Here is an 18,485-nt window from a genome sequence, read left to right on the forward strand (position 1 = left end):
AGGCCTGTGGCTGGCTCTTTTCTCTGGGTGGCAGATCCGTTACTCTTGATGTCTATCTGACTGCAGACTGTAGGAAGACTCAACTGCCTGCTGTTGATATGGAAAGGTCATAAAGCTTTTTGTGATTTTTCTTTCTGTTGTTGTCTGATGCATCTGCCTTTGGAGACATGCAGCTGTACCACCACAGAGCTCTTCGGTAAATTACAGCTTGCTTTTTTCTTTTCTTTTTTTTTTCAATACAGTCACCTTAGTTCAATCTATTCTATTTCCAGTTGTGGAAATGGCCTGTGATTTAACATATTTGTAAACCTGCTTGATTGATAAGACAAATAATGGCTTACGAAGCTTTCATGATGATTTTTATGCTGTAGATTGTGTTCCCTTTAGCAGCCAGCAAATGTTTCTCTTTGAGGAAGAGCAACAGCACTAACACACTTGCTGAAACACTCTTGGGGGTTGTAAGGGTTTTAAGGCAATTATCAATTCTGTCTTCTCCAGTCTTGCCCTTCCTGGTCCCCTGCAAAAAGGGGAAAAAAATAAATGAAAAAAATCACCAAAGGACAAGAAGAGGTTACCTGTTACCCAGCACCCACACTTATTTTGTTCTTATGTAGTCGTGCAGCTTTTACTAGAGAGTACCAGACAATTATAGCATCTCTGTTGAAGGCTAGATGGAGTCAGGCTTTGCAGAGATTTTGGCAATGCAAAATCCCCTTTTACTTCGTGTGCTTCTTTGCTTGTTTCTTGGAAGAGATACCTCTGGGGGGTCACCAAACATCTAATTTTCATAGTGCTTCTATCTCCGTTCTCTGATACAATATTTTGTGTGTATATTTGTGTATATACACATATATGTGTGTCTGTGTGTGTATCTTTTGCTGCTGTCAAAGATAAGTGAACAAAATCTGAATTTTTGTATCAGTCAGCTTTAACAGACAGATCAAGGCTGTCTTATATTTGCATGCTCCTGGCAATATTTAAGTGTATCTGCAACGTGGTTGATGGATCCAAGCAGTCCTTGAGACATCTGAACAGTGTGTTTTTCAGTGATTGTTGCTTTAATAATACCCATGTCTTGATCAAGAATCCTGTTCAGTTTTCATGTGTTCAGTTTTCAAGTGTGTGCTATAATTGGAAGTTTCCTAGGTTCTTTCTTTGATGCTTACCCATCTCTGTTTCCTTTTTGAGTGGTTTATGGAAAACAAATAGGCAGACATAGCAGGATTTTGCTTATTTCATAGATGTCTGTGCTCCACTCTGACAGGGTAAAGGTGCACCCAAAGTAGTTTTCTTGCTAACGTTTTTAGAAATTTTTTTAATATAAAAACTAACATAAGCAAAAAACAACAACAAAAACCACACACACACACACAAAAAACCAAACCAAAAAAGCCCCCCAAACCTAAGAACTGTTGATGATTAATTTAATAGCACTGAAACTGAATATCCATAGAATTGCTAAGCTGTGTTTTCAGGATGTTTTTACCATCTTGTTGCTCAGTATGTTTTACATTTGGAATTACTATACACTGAATATTCTGCCAGTAAAGGTAATTTACCCACAGTCCAGACTACTTATGCTATTTTAGTTGTGCTGAGGTGATCCACAAAATGCTTTTGTAAATTCAAACTATAGGATATTTTTCTTTGCTCCTTTACTTTGATACCTTTGTTTAAAGCATCTAAGGGAGAGCTCTCCTTGCTGTTAAAAATCATGTTGAAGTGTACAAATTGTAGTAAGAAACCAAAGACTAATAAACTAGATTTATGCTAAGATATTCAGCAATTCCATGATGAGTTCAGAAACTTGACATCTGGTTTAAAACTTCGCTAATGAACTGTCTAAATCTTCAAAGTGAATTAAATGATGTAATCAGGAGTGTAGCAAAAAGGAGAATGGATTGAGCTAGTTACTTAGAGTAATGTAGTCTTTGTGGGTGACTTCTTGCAGGAGTTTAATCGGAGAGTCGTAAAGAACCCAGAGAAGTAAGAGGAGGTTGAGAATTGAAATTTCGTCTCAGGTAAAAAACTTGCAAACCTTCAGAGTTGGCAGAATCAATTTGACTTGAATTTTTAATATTGAAAATACAGCATCATCTTTCAAGTGAGCCTGTCTAAATTCTAGGCTTGCATATTTAGGAGAACATCTTGTAATGAAAGGGGAAAAAAAATAGAGAATACAAACTACTGAATGAGTTGACATAGTGTTAATTTTCCAAGAAACGCACAGCATCAAGCCAGCTTAAATATTTAGATTCCAGCTTCTGAGGTTTTGCTGAAAGTACCAGAGTTGAAAAGAAAAAGAGAATTAATGCTTTCAGTTCTCAAGTAGTTTCTTAAGAAGACTGTTCTTACTTGAACCATGAAGGCTGGTTGATTTTGTTTGATCCTTTTGACTTCCAGAGCAAAGTATGGAAAAATATACTGTTTTGCACTGAAACAAGAAGTTCATCATTCTAAAATAAAATTGATCATGCTGAAATTTTTGAGACGTTATCTTCGACGTTTGCTACCATTGCTGTTGAAGAGGGATGTTTTATTTTTTAGAGATCAGATATGTTTTGGGGTTCTTCCATCAGCTATGTAAAGCCAGTAACTTACTGTCTGAATCCCTTCCTCTGTTTTGTTAAATTATCCTGCGTTTCAGCAGAAGAAAAGTCATTGATAATGTTGTGGAAACACAAATATATTTTTTGTGACAGTAACTGCTGATCTCTGAGACTTTCATGATTTTGTGTTCAGTATTTCTCTTTTCAACATAGGAGCTATGGAAAAAGTAGTTTTATTCTTTTTGACAGAAGATCAATTCAGTTTCTTTAAGTTTTAGAGAAACCTTTGAACAATAAAACATTAAATGGTCAAATGTGATTTGAATACTACACCATTGACTTCTTTTGTATGATACTTGTAAATATTATACATAAACATTTCAGAAAGACTGCCTTCAATTTCCAGATAAGCTTCTGCAGTCATTTGCAAATTTTGATTTCCTTTTCCTCGTGAGGAAAGAAGTGAGCTTTACAATACAGATGAGACTTCTGCATAACACAGTAACACATCTTCCTCTCGGAGTCCAAATTTTTTGATGGAAAGATATTAATGATATCAATGTAAACTGAGGAAACAAGCTTTCAAATGATTTCATATTTTGGAGAGAGGAAATAAACACCAAACTTGAGCTAAGTCGAAGTTTAAATAAAAATAAGGCCTTGATGTTAGTTTTGGAGGCTCATACCTAAGTACTTAAGAGTGTCATTTGATGCAGTTATTTTCATAGAACCTTAGGAGCTTTTGAATTGGAATTTGAATTTCAGCACCTCTGAAATGAATATGGACACCTATGGCTAGATCAAGTTGCTCAGAGCCATGTCCAGCCTGACCTTGGATGTCTCCAGGGACAGAGTATCCACCATCTCTCTGTGCAATCTGTGCCAGTGCCTAACATGCAAAAAATATCTATATATAAATAAAAATTAAAAAAATGTCCATCCCCTTCATTCTCATAGCCTCCCTTTAGATACTGAAAGACTGCTCTCAAATCTCCCCAGAGCTCTCTCAGCCCGTCCTCATAGGAGAGGTGTTCCATCCCTCAGACTGTTTTTGTGCCTTCCTCTGGACGTGTTCCACCAGGTCCACATCTCTCTTGTACTGAGGACTCCACACCCGGACACAGTACTCCAGGTGATGCCTAGTCAGCACAGAGCAGAGGCAGGATCACTTCCCTCACCCTGCTGACCACACTTTTGATGCAGCCCAGGATACAGTTGGCTTTCTGGGCTGTGGGAACACGTTGTTGGCTCATGTCCAGCTTGCCATCCGCCAGTACCTCCAAGCGCTTTCCAGCAGGGCTGTGCTCCATCCTTACATCCCCCACCTTGTACTGATAGCAGGAGTTGCCATGACTCAGGTGCAAGACCTTGCACTTGGATTTATTGAACCTCCTGATGTTCATCTGGGCCCACTGCTCAGCCTGCCCAGTTCTGTCTGGGTGGCATCTTGTCCCTTGGATGTGTCAACTGCATTATACAGCTTATATTATTATATTATTATACAGCTTATTATACAGTGTCATCTGCAAACTTGTGGAGGGTGCACTTGATCACACTGTCAATGTCATTGATGAAAATATTAAAGAGCACTGGTACTGACCCCTGAGGGACACTACTTTTCTTTCAGATTTTGAGTATTCAGGAGCTCCTACTGCCTTAAGGGACATTCACTTTTCTAGTCAGGCAGAGGCAATGACCACTGTTATTGAACTGAAAGGGACATTTTCTTTTTTACAAGTGCTTTGTAGTATAAGGTCAAATTTGATGTTGCTGTTGTTGTGGTCCTTGTATTTTTTATGTTGTTGTTTATTTTAAGTAAGTATTTGAGTAGTTGATCAGCATTTTGTATTACTTCAAGTATGATAAAAGTATAACTCCTTTTAAAAAAACTGCTAAGTAGTCAGAAATTTATTTTCTTTCTAAGTACAGATAACAGTATTGTAGAACAGTAATATGATACTAGAACATGAAACGACACATTAATATCCAAGTATATCAAAAGAAAAATAAATCTCTTGTAGTATTAGAGATATAGGTATTTCAAATGGCCTCAGTTCTTGCAAACAACAATTTTTGCTCGATTTTACATGAGTAACCAGTAAAATGCTTGCAGGTTAGTGGACTTAAAATATGACTATACTTATTTTTAGCATTTTTGGTTGAATAATATCGTGGCCTAACAAAACCCCGTTATATATTTTTAAAGGATGACTTTCAGGAGTTCATGTATCTTTTAGAGCAGTCTCCTTAACCCAGATGTGTCTGGTTAAAGTGGTTGTGAGAAGCTGACTACTTTGGACCAATGAATTAGTATTTCTTAAAGTCGTTCACTTTTGAGGTCTGACGTAATATAAATGTAGTACCAGTAGTGCTCATTTGGAGCCCCAGAACTGAACTACTGGATAAATCTTCTACTGGGAAGTTTCAAAGTACCACAGTTAGGAACCTACGTTCTCAATAATCTTTGTTCAAGAACTGCTATAGAATGTCATGAAAATAAGAGTTAATACCATAGAATCACAGAAACATAGAATACCCCAAGTTGGACCCACAGAGGACCATCGAGTCCAACTCCAGGCTTTGCAGAGGTCTACCCAGAATTCAAACTCTGTGTAGGAAAGTGGTGTCTGAACACTCCTTGAACACCGGCACTTGGGGCCCTGCACATCCTGTTCCATGCCCACCACTTTCTGGTGAAGAACCTTTTCCTAATCCCTAACCTAACCTTTCCCTACTGACACAGCTTCATGCTGTTCCCTCAGGTCAACTTTGGCATGTATTATTTTTAATCTCATTAAAGAGAAAATGACTTATTTCCTCCTTTTTTTTTTTTTTTTTTTTTTTTGACATATAAATTGTAAGTTAAAGATGTTTTAACAACTATCTTCTGTGAAAGTATCCTCTCCACAGTGAGGGATCCTCTCCACAGTGAGAGGAAAAATCTCCACAGGGATTTTTATTGATAGTTCTTAATTCAAAATTGTGGATTTAATTTCTTCATAGGATGAAAGTTCTTTTTCACTTGGCTTCAATGTTACTTGTGGTTTTATGACTGAGAGTTTCAGTTTGCTGTGAAATTACGGGAGTCCTGTAACTGCCATTTTCTCACTACCTGCATGAATTAGAGAGTAGAAAAATCTTGATTTCTACGTACAAACTGAGCTTAGGAGTCAAATATTTCTGGTTGTGCAGTACGGATTCTCCTTGTTGGAAGTGCAGGAAGTATTGCCTTTTTCCACTGTTTGTCACATTCCTATGCAACTTGCTCCCCCTGAACTCTACTGTTCCTCAAAGCACCAGAATAATCAGAGCACTGAGCATGATGTTACCTTGTAGTAAGTGTACAAAGAGCACTGACCTCTGCCAAGAATTTGTCTTTCAATATGGGAGGCTGTGAATTCACATTGAGGCGCTCATCTGAACCATAGGCTTCTCTTTGTTTCCCCTGGAGGAATTCAGACTCTGCCACAGAGAAATTCCTATGTTAAGAAGAAGTAGGAAGAGTATAATTGCTAATGGCTGTCTGCTATCTTGTACCATAGAGAAAGATGACAAGGGAGACCTAATGGTCTCAGTGCAGGCTGCTTCTGAGGCTATCTTCCACTATGGAAACCCTTAATAAAACCTTGCATTTGCTTTGGTTCTTTTCTTCCCTGTATAGACAAAAATTATCAAGGATCTAGGTAACTTGCAGTCATTCATTTTGGGGAGTGATAGCAGTCACGTGCTTGAGTGTGGCAGCTAGTCTAATGAAATACATTTTTGTTTAGATGTTAAAATGTTCTGTATCATTACTGTAACTTTTAGGCATGGCTCCAAGCAATCTTTGATTTTTAATTTTTTTTTATTTTGGAGGGGGGGGTGGGGGGAGAGTATCATTGGCAAGTAAGAATGTCCTTCTTGCCAGAAACTCCAGAAAACCTTTAGTCAGTGTTGCTGACTAAAGCAACAAATCCCATTTCAAGCAGCAGTCTGGAAGTTGTCTCAGTGTGGTTTGCCTAGCATTGTATTGTGTGCCAGCATTACTGTGTTCTGGGTTTGTTGGTGCAAAGGCAATAACCATTTGGTTTTAATGAAAAAAGAAGTCTGGCAAGAGAAATGTTTTTTTGAGAAGTAGCAACCTATATTTTTATTTTTCCATCTTTTAAATGCAGGCCATTTTACCTAATAATGCTTTAAAAACAGAACAGTACATCCCAACTACAAAACAAAAAGTGAATTGAAAGATGTTGGAGGAAATGGAAAGCTGTAATTCTTTCATTATTCCATGCAATCCGGTAATACAACTACAGGAAGAGATAGAAATTGCTTTTAAAGCTTCTTTGTTACCACTGCAGTACTAAAAACTAAGAATCAATAGGTAACAAATATGTCTACAGGTTATAAGTATGTGGTAGGAAGAGTGATGGTGAGAAACTTGCGTAAGGTACTCCAGTATCTGTAGATTGGCTGAAGGACAGTGATGATAGTAAGCAGAAAGAAGATCTGGGGAAATGATAAGATGAGACAGAGATGCACAGAGCAGGGATGCTTACTGTGGGTGGCAAGAGCATAATCAAGAAATAAACAAGAGAGCTTTGGTATTTCCTTCTTCCTTTTTGGTCCCCTTTTAAAGGAGACATGCATTTATTTCAGTCATTCTTGCATCAGAAACAGCATTGCCAGCAGGAGCAGGGCAGTGATTGTCCCCCTGTACTCAGCTCTGGTGAGGCCGCACCTCGAGTACTGTGTCCAGTTTTGGGCCCCTCACTGCAAGAAAGACATTGAGGCTCTGGAGCGAGTTCAGAGGAGGGCAACAAAGCTGGTGAGGGGTCTGGAACACAGGGCTTATGAGGAGCGGCTGAGGGAGCTGGGAATGTTCAGTGTGGAGAAGAGGAGGCTCAGGGGAGACCTCATTGCTTCTATAACTTCCTGAAGGGAGGTTGTAGTGAGCTGGGGGTCGGCCTCTGCTCTCGTGTAACTGGTGATAGGAGTAGAGGAAATGGCTTCAAGCTGCACCAGGGGAGATTCAGGCTGGACATTAGGAAATACTGCTTTTCTGAAAGAGTGGTCAGGCACTGGAATGGGCTGCCAGGGAGGTGGTGGAGTCACTGACTCTGGAGGTGTTCAAGGAACGTTGGGATTTTGTGTTGAAGGACATGGTTTAGTGAGAACTATTGGTGATAGGTGGGTATTTGGACTGGATGATCTTGTAGGTCTTTTCCAACCTTGATAATTCTGTGCAAGTATACAGAGAAGGCTTTCAAAAGACATAACCTGTGCTATTTTAAAGCTCTGCTGCCATTAGATTTTGGTGGCCCTGCCAGGCAGGGGGGTTGGAACTACATGATCCTTGAGGTCCCTTCCAACCCGGGTGATTCTGTGATTCTGTGATAGACTTCTTAAAAGATGGGGTTTGGGGGCATCTGCTAAAATAAATAAATAAATAAATAAAAATAAGACAACTCTGAATCCTTTGATGCTGAGTAGTGGAGGCTGTGGTGAGGAGCATACACCCCTCAGTGCTGGCCTGGCATCCTTGTCTACTGTTGTTCACTCTTCCATCTGTATCTTGTGTAAGTACTTGGGTGGGATTGTGCTGGGTTGTGTCCTTGATGGCTGTGATTCAGATGCTGAGCAGTCTCTGTCCCTTGTTAGAGCTCTCTGTAGGTATTTGTTGCCCAAAATAACCTACATCATCTTTTTTCTCTCTAGAAAAGTTGATTGCATATCAACGGGAATTTCATGCTTTGAAGGAACGTCTTCGTATTGCTGAGCATCGGACTCTGCAACGCTCTTCTGAGCTGAATGCTATCTTGGAGCAATTCAGGCGTGCTGTAGCAGAAACAAATGGAAGTAAGAATGCACTGAATAATTTTTCAGGTACATAATGTGATTGAGCTATCTTTTATAACTCTGGACTATGAACATCTTTGTTACTGTAGAGTGAGAAATTAATACTAAGAAAGCTGAGTGAAACAGTTCAGCAGTATGAATAACGAATCTATGAAATGAATTGTATCTGCTGGCTGCATTTGGTGTGCATTTTTTTTGGTTTGTTTGTTCTTTTTTTTTCAATTTCTCTTCCTAATGAGCCAGCCACTCTTCACTCTAAGAACTTTTGGGACTTAATACATATGCCATACATAGTTTGGGATATTTTGACAACTCACCTCACTTTTTAAATAGAGCTTGAAGGGAAAGATGAGCAAGCACGCTAAGGAAAGGATGAGCTTGAAGCAATTAAAAAAAAGTTTAAAAATCTGCTGGGTTATTTAAAAAAGCATAAAAGATATCTGAAGTATTGGTTGCAATTTGCAGAATGTACCTTTTAATCAACAAGAGATTAAATGCAGTAGTAGAGTCTTGCATATTTTCTAAATCCATTTCTGAATCTGATAAAATCTGTTCAGTAAACTCTAGAGTTTACTAAGAGCTGTGTTTGGCAATATAAGGGAGCACCTTCAGGCTACTCAGATTATTGAAGGTACCTTTTAAAATCAGGTCATAATTGCTTTACTTTCTCTGATATTTTTTTTTAGGTTGAAAGTGAATAGCAAAATAAGTGTTTTGGGGCAGAGGTTTGATTTCTTAATTTGCACAAATATCACTAGTACTGGCCTAATGAGGAGGAAAAAAAAAGCCTAAAGATTTTTTTTTTGCAAATCAAAGCATTGGATAAAGAATTTTAAATCTGTTACCTAGTTGCATTTGTGCTATGACTTACCAGTTTCTATAGTTTTACCTTTTTTTTTTTAATTTTTAGAATTATAATTATACAGTGGTTATAATAATATCAGACTTTGTTCTGATATTGGCAAGAATTGCTCATACACTGTATAGCCTGAACCTTTGTAGTTCCCTGAGTCTCCAAAAACAGTATGGACTTGTCTTGTAAGTCCTGTGTTCCTGTTACGTGTGTATCCTTTTTTTGTTAATAACTATAGAGGAAGTCGTATAAACTTAATATTGGATTTGTGATTAATTTATTTCTAAAAATGAGTCAGCTTTATTATAAGCAGTGTAGAGAGTTATTATTTTCTGATGCAACTGAAGTTACTGATACATGTTTTTAATGTTTTAACCCAAGTGCCTATGGAGCATCCTAGCATCCAGTGGGTTTTTTTGTTGCTGTTGTTGTATTTTTCCCTGTGTGGAGCCATGATTTTAAGTCAGCTGATGTCTGAATTCCTGAGCTTTTGTTCTCACAATGTAGGATTAGATAGATGTTACTAAGTTTAATGTACTTCAGTACACATGTACTTCATACCGTTTGCTGTCTTTGAATTTGGAACAATTTCAGATTACTTTCTATAAATTGTTACTCATTCATACAAAAAGCTGTCACATTTTGAGGAAATTTTTAGTCCAGCTTTTGCAGTTGAAGTGAAACTGCAGAAAATGTGAAGCTTATTTTTACTGGAATCTATCAAAAGTAGCATCTCTGCTGAAGATATCTATTTGCAAAGGCATTTTCAAGCTTATAAGATGTCAGGAATTTAGTTTCATACCCTTCTTACAAAAGCCAAAAGAACAAAACAGCCCACCAAACAAAAAAAATTAACCAACATCCAGATCTTCTGTTGGTTTTTTTTGTTGTTGTTTTTTTTTACTGAAGTTATGCTCAGAATCTGAGAGTAGTGACGTTGATGGCATTACTTTAACCATTCCAGCACAGCTCAGATTTTCTTGGGAATCTTGACTCCAGTTTCTGACAACTTGTAGTGCTTATAAGCTTGTAAGGGTCTACGTGCTGTCATAGTGCTTGCTTGGAATGAGACTTGTTTTCGCACATGTAAGAAAATTAACACACAACACAGCAGGGAAAACTGCACTTGACAGCTTTGTGAGGACCACGTGGACATCCTGAGAGGCAGTGTACTCTAGAAAGAACAAGAAATACTGTAAATGAGGCATTTCCAAACCATGGCCTGTGGGCCACACGTGGCTCTGGACAGCTAGTGATGTGGCCCCACAAGGCTGTACACTTTCAACATTATGATGTGACTTCTAGTGAAATTTTTCGTGAGTTGATTGCATGTATATTGAGCAGAGACTGCATAGGTGACAACTGAATGCTGTGGAGGGAAGGGCACGGTGCAGTGCTAGCTCTGCCTCTCATTGCCCACCACATGCTTGATCGAACTGAAACCCATTTGTATTACGTGGGCTTGTGCCTCTTGCTGAGTAAAATGCAGGGATCACTGATTGATAGTAATATTTCAACCTACCTGCAATGTGTGCGTGCCTGTGAAGATGTGCTTTCTGTTATTAAGTAGACATACAAGTTTTCTCCTTTAATTAATTGAACTGGGGCTTGCGTTATTTACTAAAGTAGTTTAATGAGTTCACTACAGAGGAAATACCCAGTGCAGTGCTGACATTTTTTAGTTTTTGGCATCTCACAAAAGTACAAAGTAACTTGTGATGTGGTTTTTAATTAGTTTTGTGATGTGTTTGATTAGTGTTTGTGCTATTGAGCCATACCTTGCTGCGTTAGGTTCACAGAAACAAGGTCAAATATCTCACTAATTTTAGGGTTTTGTTGCTTTTTTTTTTTTTAAATTACAATATTAATAAAAGAAAAGGAAGTTTTGTTACTTATATACATGAACTATATTGTATATCTTATATGTGGCCCAGGATGATGTCTCTTCACTAAATGCAGACTAGGCAAGCCACGAGATTAGACAGACATATTTTAAAATGTCTAATGTGCTAAATTAAATTCACACTAGCATTTGTTTTACTCCAAAAATACTCAAAATCTTAATTGTATATTTAATACTGTATCTGTATAAAATCTGTATAATCTATTCAATATGTTTTGAAAATATAGTTTTTGAAGAATGAATGCTACTACAATTTGTAGTAGCATTGCTGCATTGTGTTGATTTCGGTAACTGCAAGTGAAAACTAGGTACATTTTTTTCCATTTTGATCCACTGGGGGGAAAACCCACAGAACAAGCTAAATAAATGGAGCATTCTTCTGTGATTATGCACTGTGTTATGTGATCAATTAAGTACTGAATGTATCTGTTACAAAGTTAGGGAGGAGAATAATCTTGACCATTGTTTATTTTAAAAATTAAAACAAGAAAAGAATTTCTTTTATGTGAGATACAGCGCCTCAGTAAAAACCATCATTGTTCTGTTCTTCTTCTTTTTTTTTTAGTTAGTTTTAGTTGGGAATTTTATGATTTACCACTGCATAAAATTTTTTAATGTTCTTTTTTCCTTGTTACTGGTTTTGTGTGTTTGCAGATGAGACGCTGAAACTACTAAAAGAACTAACAAGTAAAAAATCTCTTCAAGTGCCAAATATTTATTACCATTTGCCTCATTTGTTGAAAAATGAAGGAAGCCTTCAACCTTCTGTGCAGGTTGGCCTTGGAAGGACAGGAGGTATGCTGATAAAATGTTTATTTTATGTTTCGTGTCTGGAGGACTTTGTAGTTCTTGTAGTACAATTTACTGCATTACTTAGTAGATCAAGGACAGCTCATTTAACTTGTGTCATATTGATATCTCTTAGAATTCATACTGAATCCATGATGAAAGGAGTTTAGCTTCAGCTTTGGTCTTTTCTGCATAATATCAATCATGCCTTTTCCCATCTTGAGGTACACTTTAAGAAGCATTTAGTTTGGATTAGTTTTTGTTACTAAGTAAAAGAGAAGGAAACAAGCATATTACAGTTTCTGATCTGCTGCTGGGCGTATCTTCTTATCTTTTCCATATGTGTGGCAACCAATACATGGATATAATTATTTTAGTGTTGGTTATAACTCAGTGTTGGACACACTATGATAATTGCATCGATAAAATGTGGACTGGTTGGAGGGAAAAAAGCCATATTGTGCTGCAGTACTGTTGATCCCCTTTTCTTTTTAATCCTCACAAATTCTAAATATTGGTCATTAGGATAGCTCCACTCAATCCCACTCTAGGAGCTCTAGAAAGTAAGTAGGGTAAAGCCCAACCAAGCTGATGAATCTCAAAGTATTGTTTGTCTCCAAGCGTGAGTGTCCCACTGATGGATCCTTACTTCTCTGTGTGTCATCTGATTTGAAGGGCTCATGGTTTATCCTCTAGACCATTTTTTATCTAAACCTTACTACCCTTACTTTTGAAAGAAACATTAGTTACTCCTGGCCTGTATTTTTTTCATTACTGCAATGAGATTCGTTGCTGCTTCTTTTAACGTTAAGGCATGCTCGTGTGTCAGATGTGTGAGCTCAAGCCACAGTTACTTTTCTAACTGTAAACACCATTTGTTTCAATGTTGTTATCTGGGAAGGCAAATGTTCTTTATTATTCTAAGTGAAGCCTGTGTTACATACTGTTGGGAATACATGACAGAAGTCTGAAATTACAGAACAGAAATTGGAGTCAGGTTTATTTAATTAAAAAGAGGGAGAAAATTGAGTTAAATTAATTTTCCTGTCTTCCCCTCTCCTGATCAATGCCAAAATCAACAGAGCCGTTTTATAAGACTTCTGAGGAGTTAAATACTTGAGATGTGAAAAATGGCTATTCTAACAGGAAAATTAAGTTAGAGAGGTTAGTTGCTCTTTAACTCTTACCTGATTAATACAGTGGTTGTTGATTCTTACCTGTATAATAGCCTGACATATCTAGAATTGCGTGGGGTTGTTGTTTTTGTTTTTTTTTTTGCAGTGTTTTTTCTGAGCATTTGTGATGATTGTAAATGGCGTTCCTGTTGATCAGTGGTGTATGTTAAAAACTATTTTTAATTACTGATATTTCAGTCTTGTAACTCCTTGCATTTCTTAAGTTATGCTTTATTAAAAAAATAACTTTTTGATTTTGTTCTTGTGTATGAAATTACTGAAAGTATACATTTCTGTTCTGTTTGATTTCAGTTTCCATTGTAATGGGAATACCTACAGTGAAAAGAAAAGTCAAGTCTTACCTTACAGAAACTCTCCACTCCCTTATTGATAAGCTGTCCCCTGAAGAAAAACTGGATTGTGTTATGGTTGTCTTTATAGGAGAGGTAATACTAGAAATATTTTTATACAGTTTCTAACCTGTCTTTAAACACGGTGCTACTCCTTTCAGGAAGTGAAGCTCTCCTTTTTCTTTGGAACATAAATAGATGACTGTGCCTTTGTCTCCTTTTTATGGAAGGAAGGATCTTGTGTTTCTGAGATGAAAGATCACAAAGAGCCCAGCCTTTTCTGTTTATGAAGGGAATGGAGGGCATGGATTCATTGGACTGCTTATTTTGCATGCCTTCTTTTGTTTATACATAGTAACCGAGATGTGCTAATAATCTTACTCCTTTGATATCAAAATAACGACTGAGTCTGTGGTACAGAAGGGAATTTTCTTCATGCTCATGTTTAGTCCTTTCTTAGATTGATGCTACAGCTGGAGAAATTACATGCAGATAGTTACTAATTGTATATTCTGGCCATTCTGGACATTGTATGTCTGGACCTTTTTGATGAACTAGTTCAAACAATATTCAGTTGGATAGTTTGCTCAGTTTGGCTCTGATTTAGCTGAAATCTTAAGGAAAATGATAGACAGCTTTCAGGAATGATTTTGCTGGATACTGAGAACTGCATATAATTATTTTGATGTATATATTTTCTTTCAAGAATCTCATTTGGAACTTGGGAATGTTTGACCTTCATCATCTAACTGTATATTGCTCTGCTGAATCAGTGTTTTGAGTCCCACAGATGAAAACTTGAGTCTACTAGATAACTTGAGTCTACTTGAGTCTACCAGATAACTGTGAAAATCATTTTAATCCTGTGAGCCAGTGCCTATGCCGCTTTTCTGCAAGGAAATATTGTTACTGTTGATTAAGAATACCAGGAGATCAGAATTCATTCTGAATTATTGAAACGCTGAGTTTTCCCATCAGTTCAGTGAAGGAATAGTTTTATTGTCTTTTAGTGTGGCTTCTTTTTAAGGTGTAAAAGTTTCCTTTTGTTTTACTTAAGGAGATCTGAGCTGTGTAGACCATATGATATCACTGGATTCTTGGTCTTCTACAAATCTTAGAATAGGAGCAAAGCGAATCCACGCTCCTGTCCACAACTACACAAGTTTCTCTTGTTACCTTAGGCAAGTTGTGCTGGTATGCCTGGGTTATCCATAGTTAAATAACTTTATTCCTTTGAGTTTTTTAATTTTTTTTTTCTCTTGGGAATTAAATGCTATTTAAATGGCTGCGAAGAAACTCAGCATTTTAAAATGGGAGCTATTGCTTTTCAGCACAAGGAGAATTGTGTTTTACACAAACAGTTGAGTGGGAGCCACTGTATCTCAGGGATTTTGCTGAGGGGAGCAGGATTTGCTTAACCTCCTATCTGCCGTGGGTACACAGCAAGCCATGAATGTCTGGGAAAATTTGAGAAGGCTAGGTTTGAATTCTTACCCCATCATAACCTTTCCTTAGATTTCCGTTTCTTCATTCAGTTTTCTCACCTATTTTACTATTCCTATCCCTGGTTTATATTTCTTAAAGTTCAATATCTTCCAGTCTGTTCTGTAGTTGCTACAGGAAAGTCTTTCAGTGAATAATACGATACAGCGGATAATTCATCTTTAATTGTAATGTGTTTTTATTCTGGATTTTGCTGTATTTCTCAGCTTCTTTCTGCAAGATGGAATATATAGGTTTAATAAGCATTTTCTCTGGTTATCTGAAGCCTGTTCCCCTCGTGGACTTCTATTTGTACTTTAACAAAATTAAGTGCTTTTGCTTTTAACATAGCTTTGACTGTGGGGTTTCCTAGGCTAAAATGTTAGACCATTGCCAGCATTAACATGTGTGCATTAAGGAAGGCTACTTGAAATACATTCGAACTTTTGCCAGCAGTGCAAGATGGTGGCACAAGCTTCTGAAGGATGATATGGCCTCTGTTAAACGTTTGTGCAGTTTAAGGACTGTGAGAAATGGTCATGATGTGATATAACCTTATTCAGAAGTTTAGAATTACTGTCTCTGCTTTCTCTATAGCTTGTGCCAACAACGAGGAAAAGTTAGACTTTACAAAAATATTTTTACAAAAGAATTGTTATGAAGAGTGGTATTTTGAAAGGCTTGTACAAGTATTCTCTTGCTGATTCAATTTGAGAAGTTGAATTGACGGTGTTAATAAGCATTGCTGAGAGACATAGCTATAAGCTGTAATCTCTTTGGTGCTAAGCACCCTAAGAAACTTCTTTTAATGCTTCATTTCTTTCTTTCAGCAGTTCTATCTCACTTCTTTCTTATAAATTTGACTTTTTTCATGGAAAACAAATTGAAAGTTACAGCTAATGACCTTCTGCAAACAGCATGAGCAGTGTAAACAGATGAGCTAGTAAATATAGGCTCATTATGGTTGCTAAATAAAGACATCTGCATATTAATTTAGTGTTTGGATACTTCTCAGTAATGTGATTATACACAGTAAATTTCCATACTTGAAAGTTCAAGGAATTCTAAAATATCTTGGTTGACGTGATACCTAATCACCAATTTAAATAATTACTAGAATTGCTTGTCAGAAAGCTGTGCAAGTGTCCCAGTAACTGACATATGTCTGCGTTTTCCAATTTGTTAAAATAATTTTATTGCAGAATAATTTGCAGGGATTCATTAGAGTGACTGATAAGCAGGAACAATTCCTTGTACGTCTTCGCTTTTTCTTCCTCTTAACTGTGCAGCATGTTCAGATGATTTGAAACAAACGATTCGTATCTCATTAACTTGCTTTGTGTGAAAACTTGTTTTTTGACTAAGCTGCAGGCTCTGGGTTTAAAATATCCATGAGCATCAGATTAAAGTGACTGTCTAGCATTTTTATTTCATAAGGATTGCAAATAACAAGAGAAACTTGGTTTTGAAACATCCGCATCATGGTGGAACAACAGACAGGTATGCTACTGAATATGAGAGAGATTAAAATACTTTTGTGGTATCCAAACAAGATTTAAAAGAAATAAATAACTGTTGGAAGGTCCCATTTAATGAAAATGTCTTAGACTCGCTCTAAATACATCACAAATGATTGCCAGTCCGCCTGATTAATCAGTGACTATGCTCAGCGTAATCTTTCTTACAAGCAGTAATCAATGTATACTGGAAAGACAAGAAGCCCTTAATTTCACCAAGAATGTGAAAAAAAAACCACAAATCATTTCAGAAATCAGAAGACATAGCCATGCAGAAGTAGTTTGCTAATGTTGTGTGCTACTGATTACGTCTGATTGGGCAGTGATTGTCACAGAATCACAGAAATGTAGGGCCATTGCCCAGCACTATTGGAGCACCAGTCTGTACGCTTCCCTTTCCTGCATATCAGTTATTCCAGTCTTACTCTGCTCTTCCTTATGTAAACGACTCACTTAGGGTAAAAACATTTGAACTTTAAACGTCTTCTGTTGTTACCCTGTCAGCTGCTTATGTGAACAGTGGCTGCTAAATTAAAAGTTGTTAATCTTCGATGGTGTTTTCTCTGTCTTCCTCTTGTGGAGAATCTTGCATTATTATTATTATTATTATTATTATTATTATTATTATTATTATTATTATTATTTTTTTGCAAGGTTTGTCTAGTGGCTGGGTCAGTGCAATGCAAGCACCCAACAAAGTACTGTCCTGGGTACCATCCTGTTGTCATAGTTTTGGCTGGCACAGACTTCTGTTTGCCTTGTGGGGGCATGTGGTGCAGTGTTTTGAATCTGTGATGAAAACAGTGGTGATGGAAGCACACTGATGTTTTAGTTGTCACTGACCAGTGGTGTGCAGAGGCAAAGACTTCTTTTGTGCTGCCCTGCCAGCAAGGAGATCAAGGAGCTGGGAGGGGAGGGCCACAGCCAGGACAGCTGACCCGGATATCCCATACCATATGGGAACATACTCAGAATAAAAGCTGGGGGAATGAACCTGCACGAGGAGAGACATTCAGAGCAAGGGTGCTTGTCTTCCCACACGATAATAATGTGTAATGAGCCTGGTTTTCCTGAAAGTAGCTAAACATCTGCCTGCTGATAAGTAGTAGTGAATGAGTGCATTTTTCTTTGCTTGCACAGCTTTTGCTTTACCCAGCAAACCACCTTTATCGCCACCCATGGCTTTTTTCACTGTTACCTTTCTGTTTCTTTCCCAAATCCCATTGTGGGAAGAGTAAGTGAGCAGTTGTGCGGTGCTGGGCAGCATGCCAGGGTTAAACCACGCCGCTTGTGCACTGGTATGAGCAAAGCTTTAGTGAATTAAGCACTGAAGGCACACTCTGGGCCAAACCCTGCTGAAACTGATTTGGAAGTAGTGACATTAGAATGCAAAATGGTAAACGTCTCCAGAAAAATAGGCAAGCCTTATTTTTGCCTTTTCTAGCTGTGGGCTGGAATTAGAGATGTCTTTGATATATCTCTTGATAGGTTTAAAAAAAAAGTGTATTTTGTCTCTTGCTCTCAGCCCAGACAAATTTATATTGTCCTGGCTACAGAGACACTTCATTCTTTCTGTTAATCATTGAAAATGTGAACACTGCTGAAGAATCGTGTTCCAAGTTCTCAGATGATTTAATCACACATCTTGAGTTGGAGGAAGACCACTAGATGTTGGCATAAGCATACACTTTACACGCATATACATATGTATGAATGTGTGTATGTTAAATAAAAGTGAAAACTAGACAAGGCTGTTGCGCTAAATTTATATTATGTTCACCAGGCAATTTTAAATATAGTCTTTTTTTTGGACATCTAATTCAAAACTCTGCTCAGGATGAACATGGTTGCTACATATAATGCTAGCTCTTATATCTAGAGGGGTAGCTCAGGCTACCAATTAGTTTGAGGTATTTATTTAAGCTGCTATTGTAATCTCAGCTTCTTTGGCACCTAGAAAATGTGGACTGCTGATACTGGGCACTGTCACAGGGATTTACATTCCTCTTTTCATAATAATGGCTAGCAAAAC

At 37.5% G+C, this 18,485-nt stretch overlaps 1 protein-coding gene across 3 annotated transcripts in view; it reads left to right on the forward strand.

Annotated features, from left to right (window-relative positions):
• The window catches only part of MGAT4A (alpha-1,3-mannosyl-glycoprotein 4-beta-N-acetylglucosaminyltransferase A), a 77,831-nt gene that overhangs the window by 21,311 nt on the left and 38,035 nt on the right, over positions 1-18,485 (forward strand). For 2 of the 3 annotated variants that reach the window (XM_042866585.1, XM_042866586.1), the window contains exons 3-5: positions 8,244-8,411; positions 11,795-11,935; positions 13,417-13,550. In XM_042866585.1, the coding sequence (XP_042722519.1) occupies positions 8,244-8,411; positions 11,795-11,935; positions 13,417-13,550 (443 nt within the window). The remainder of the gene's footprint in view (positions 1-8,243; positions 8,412-11,794; positions 11,936-13,416; positions 13,551-18,485) is intronic. The other variant, XM_042866587.1, reaches the window with a different exon arrangement.

Source organism: Lagopus leucura, unplaced genomic scaffold (assembly GCF_019238085.1).
Source record: "Lagopus leucura isolate 7727_CA_CO unplaced genomic scaffold, USGS_WTPT01 Super-Scaffold_100001, whole genome shotgun sequence".
Lineage (NCBI taxonomy): Eukaryota > Metazoa > Chordata > Aves > Galliformes > Phasianidae > Lagopus > Lagopus leucura.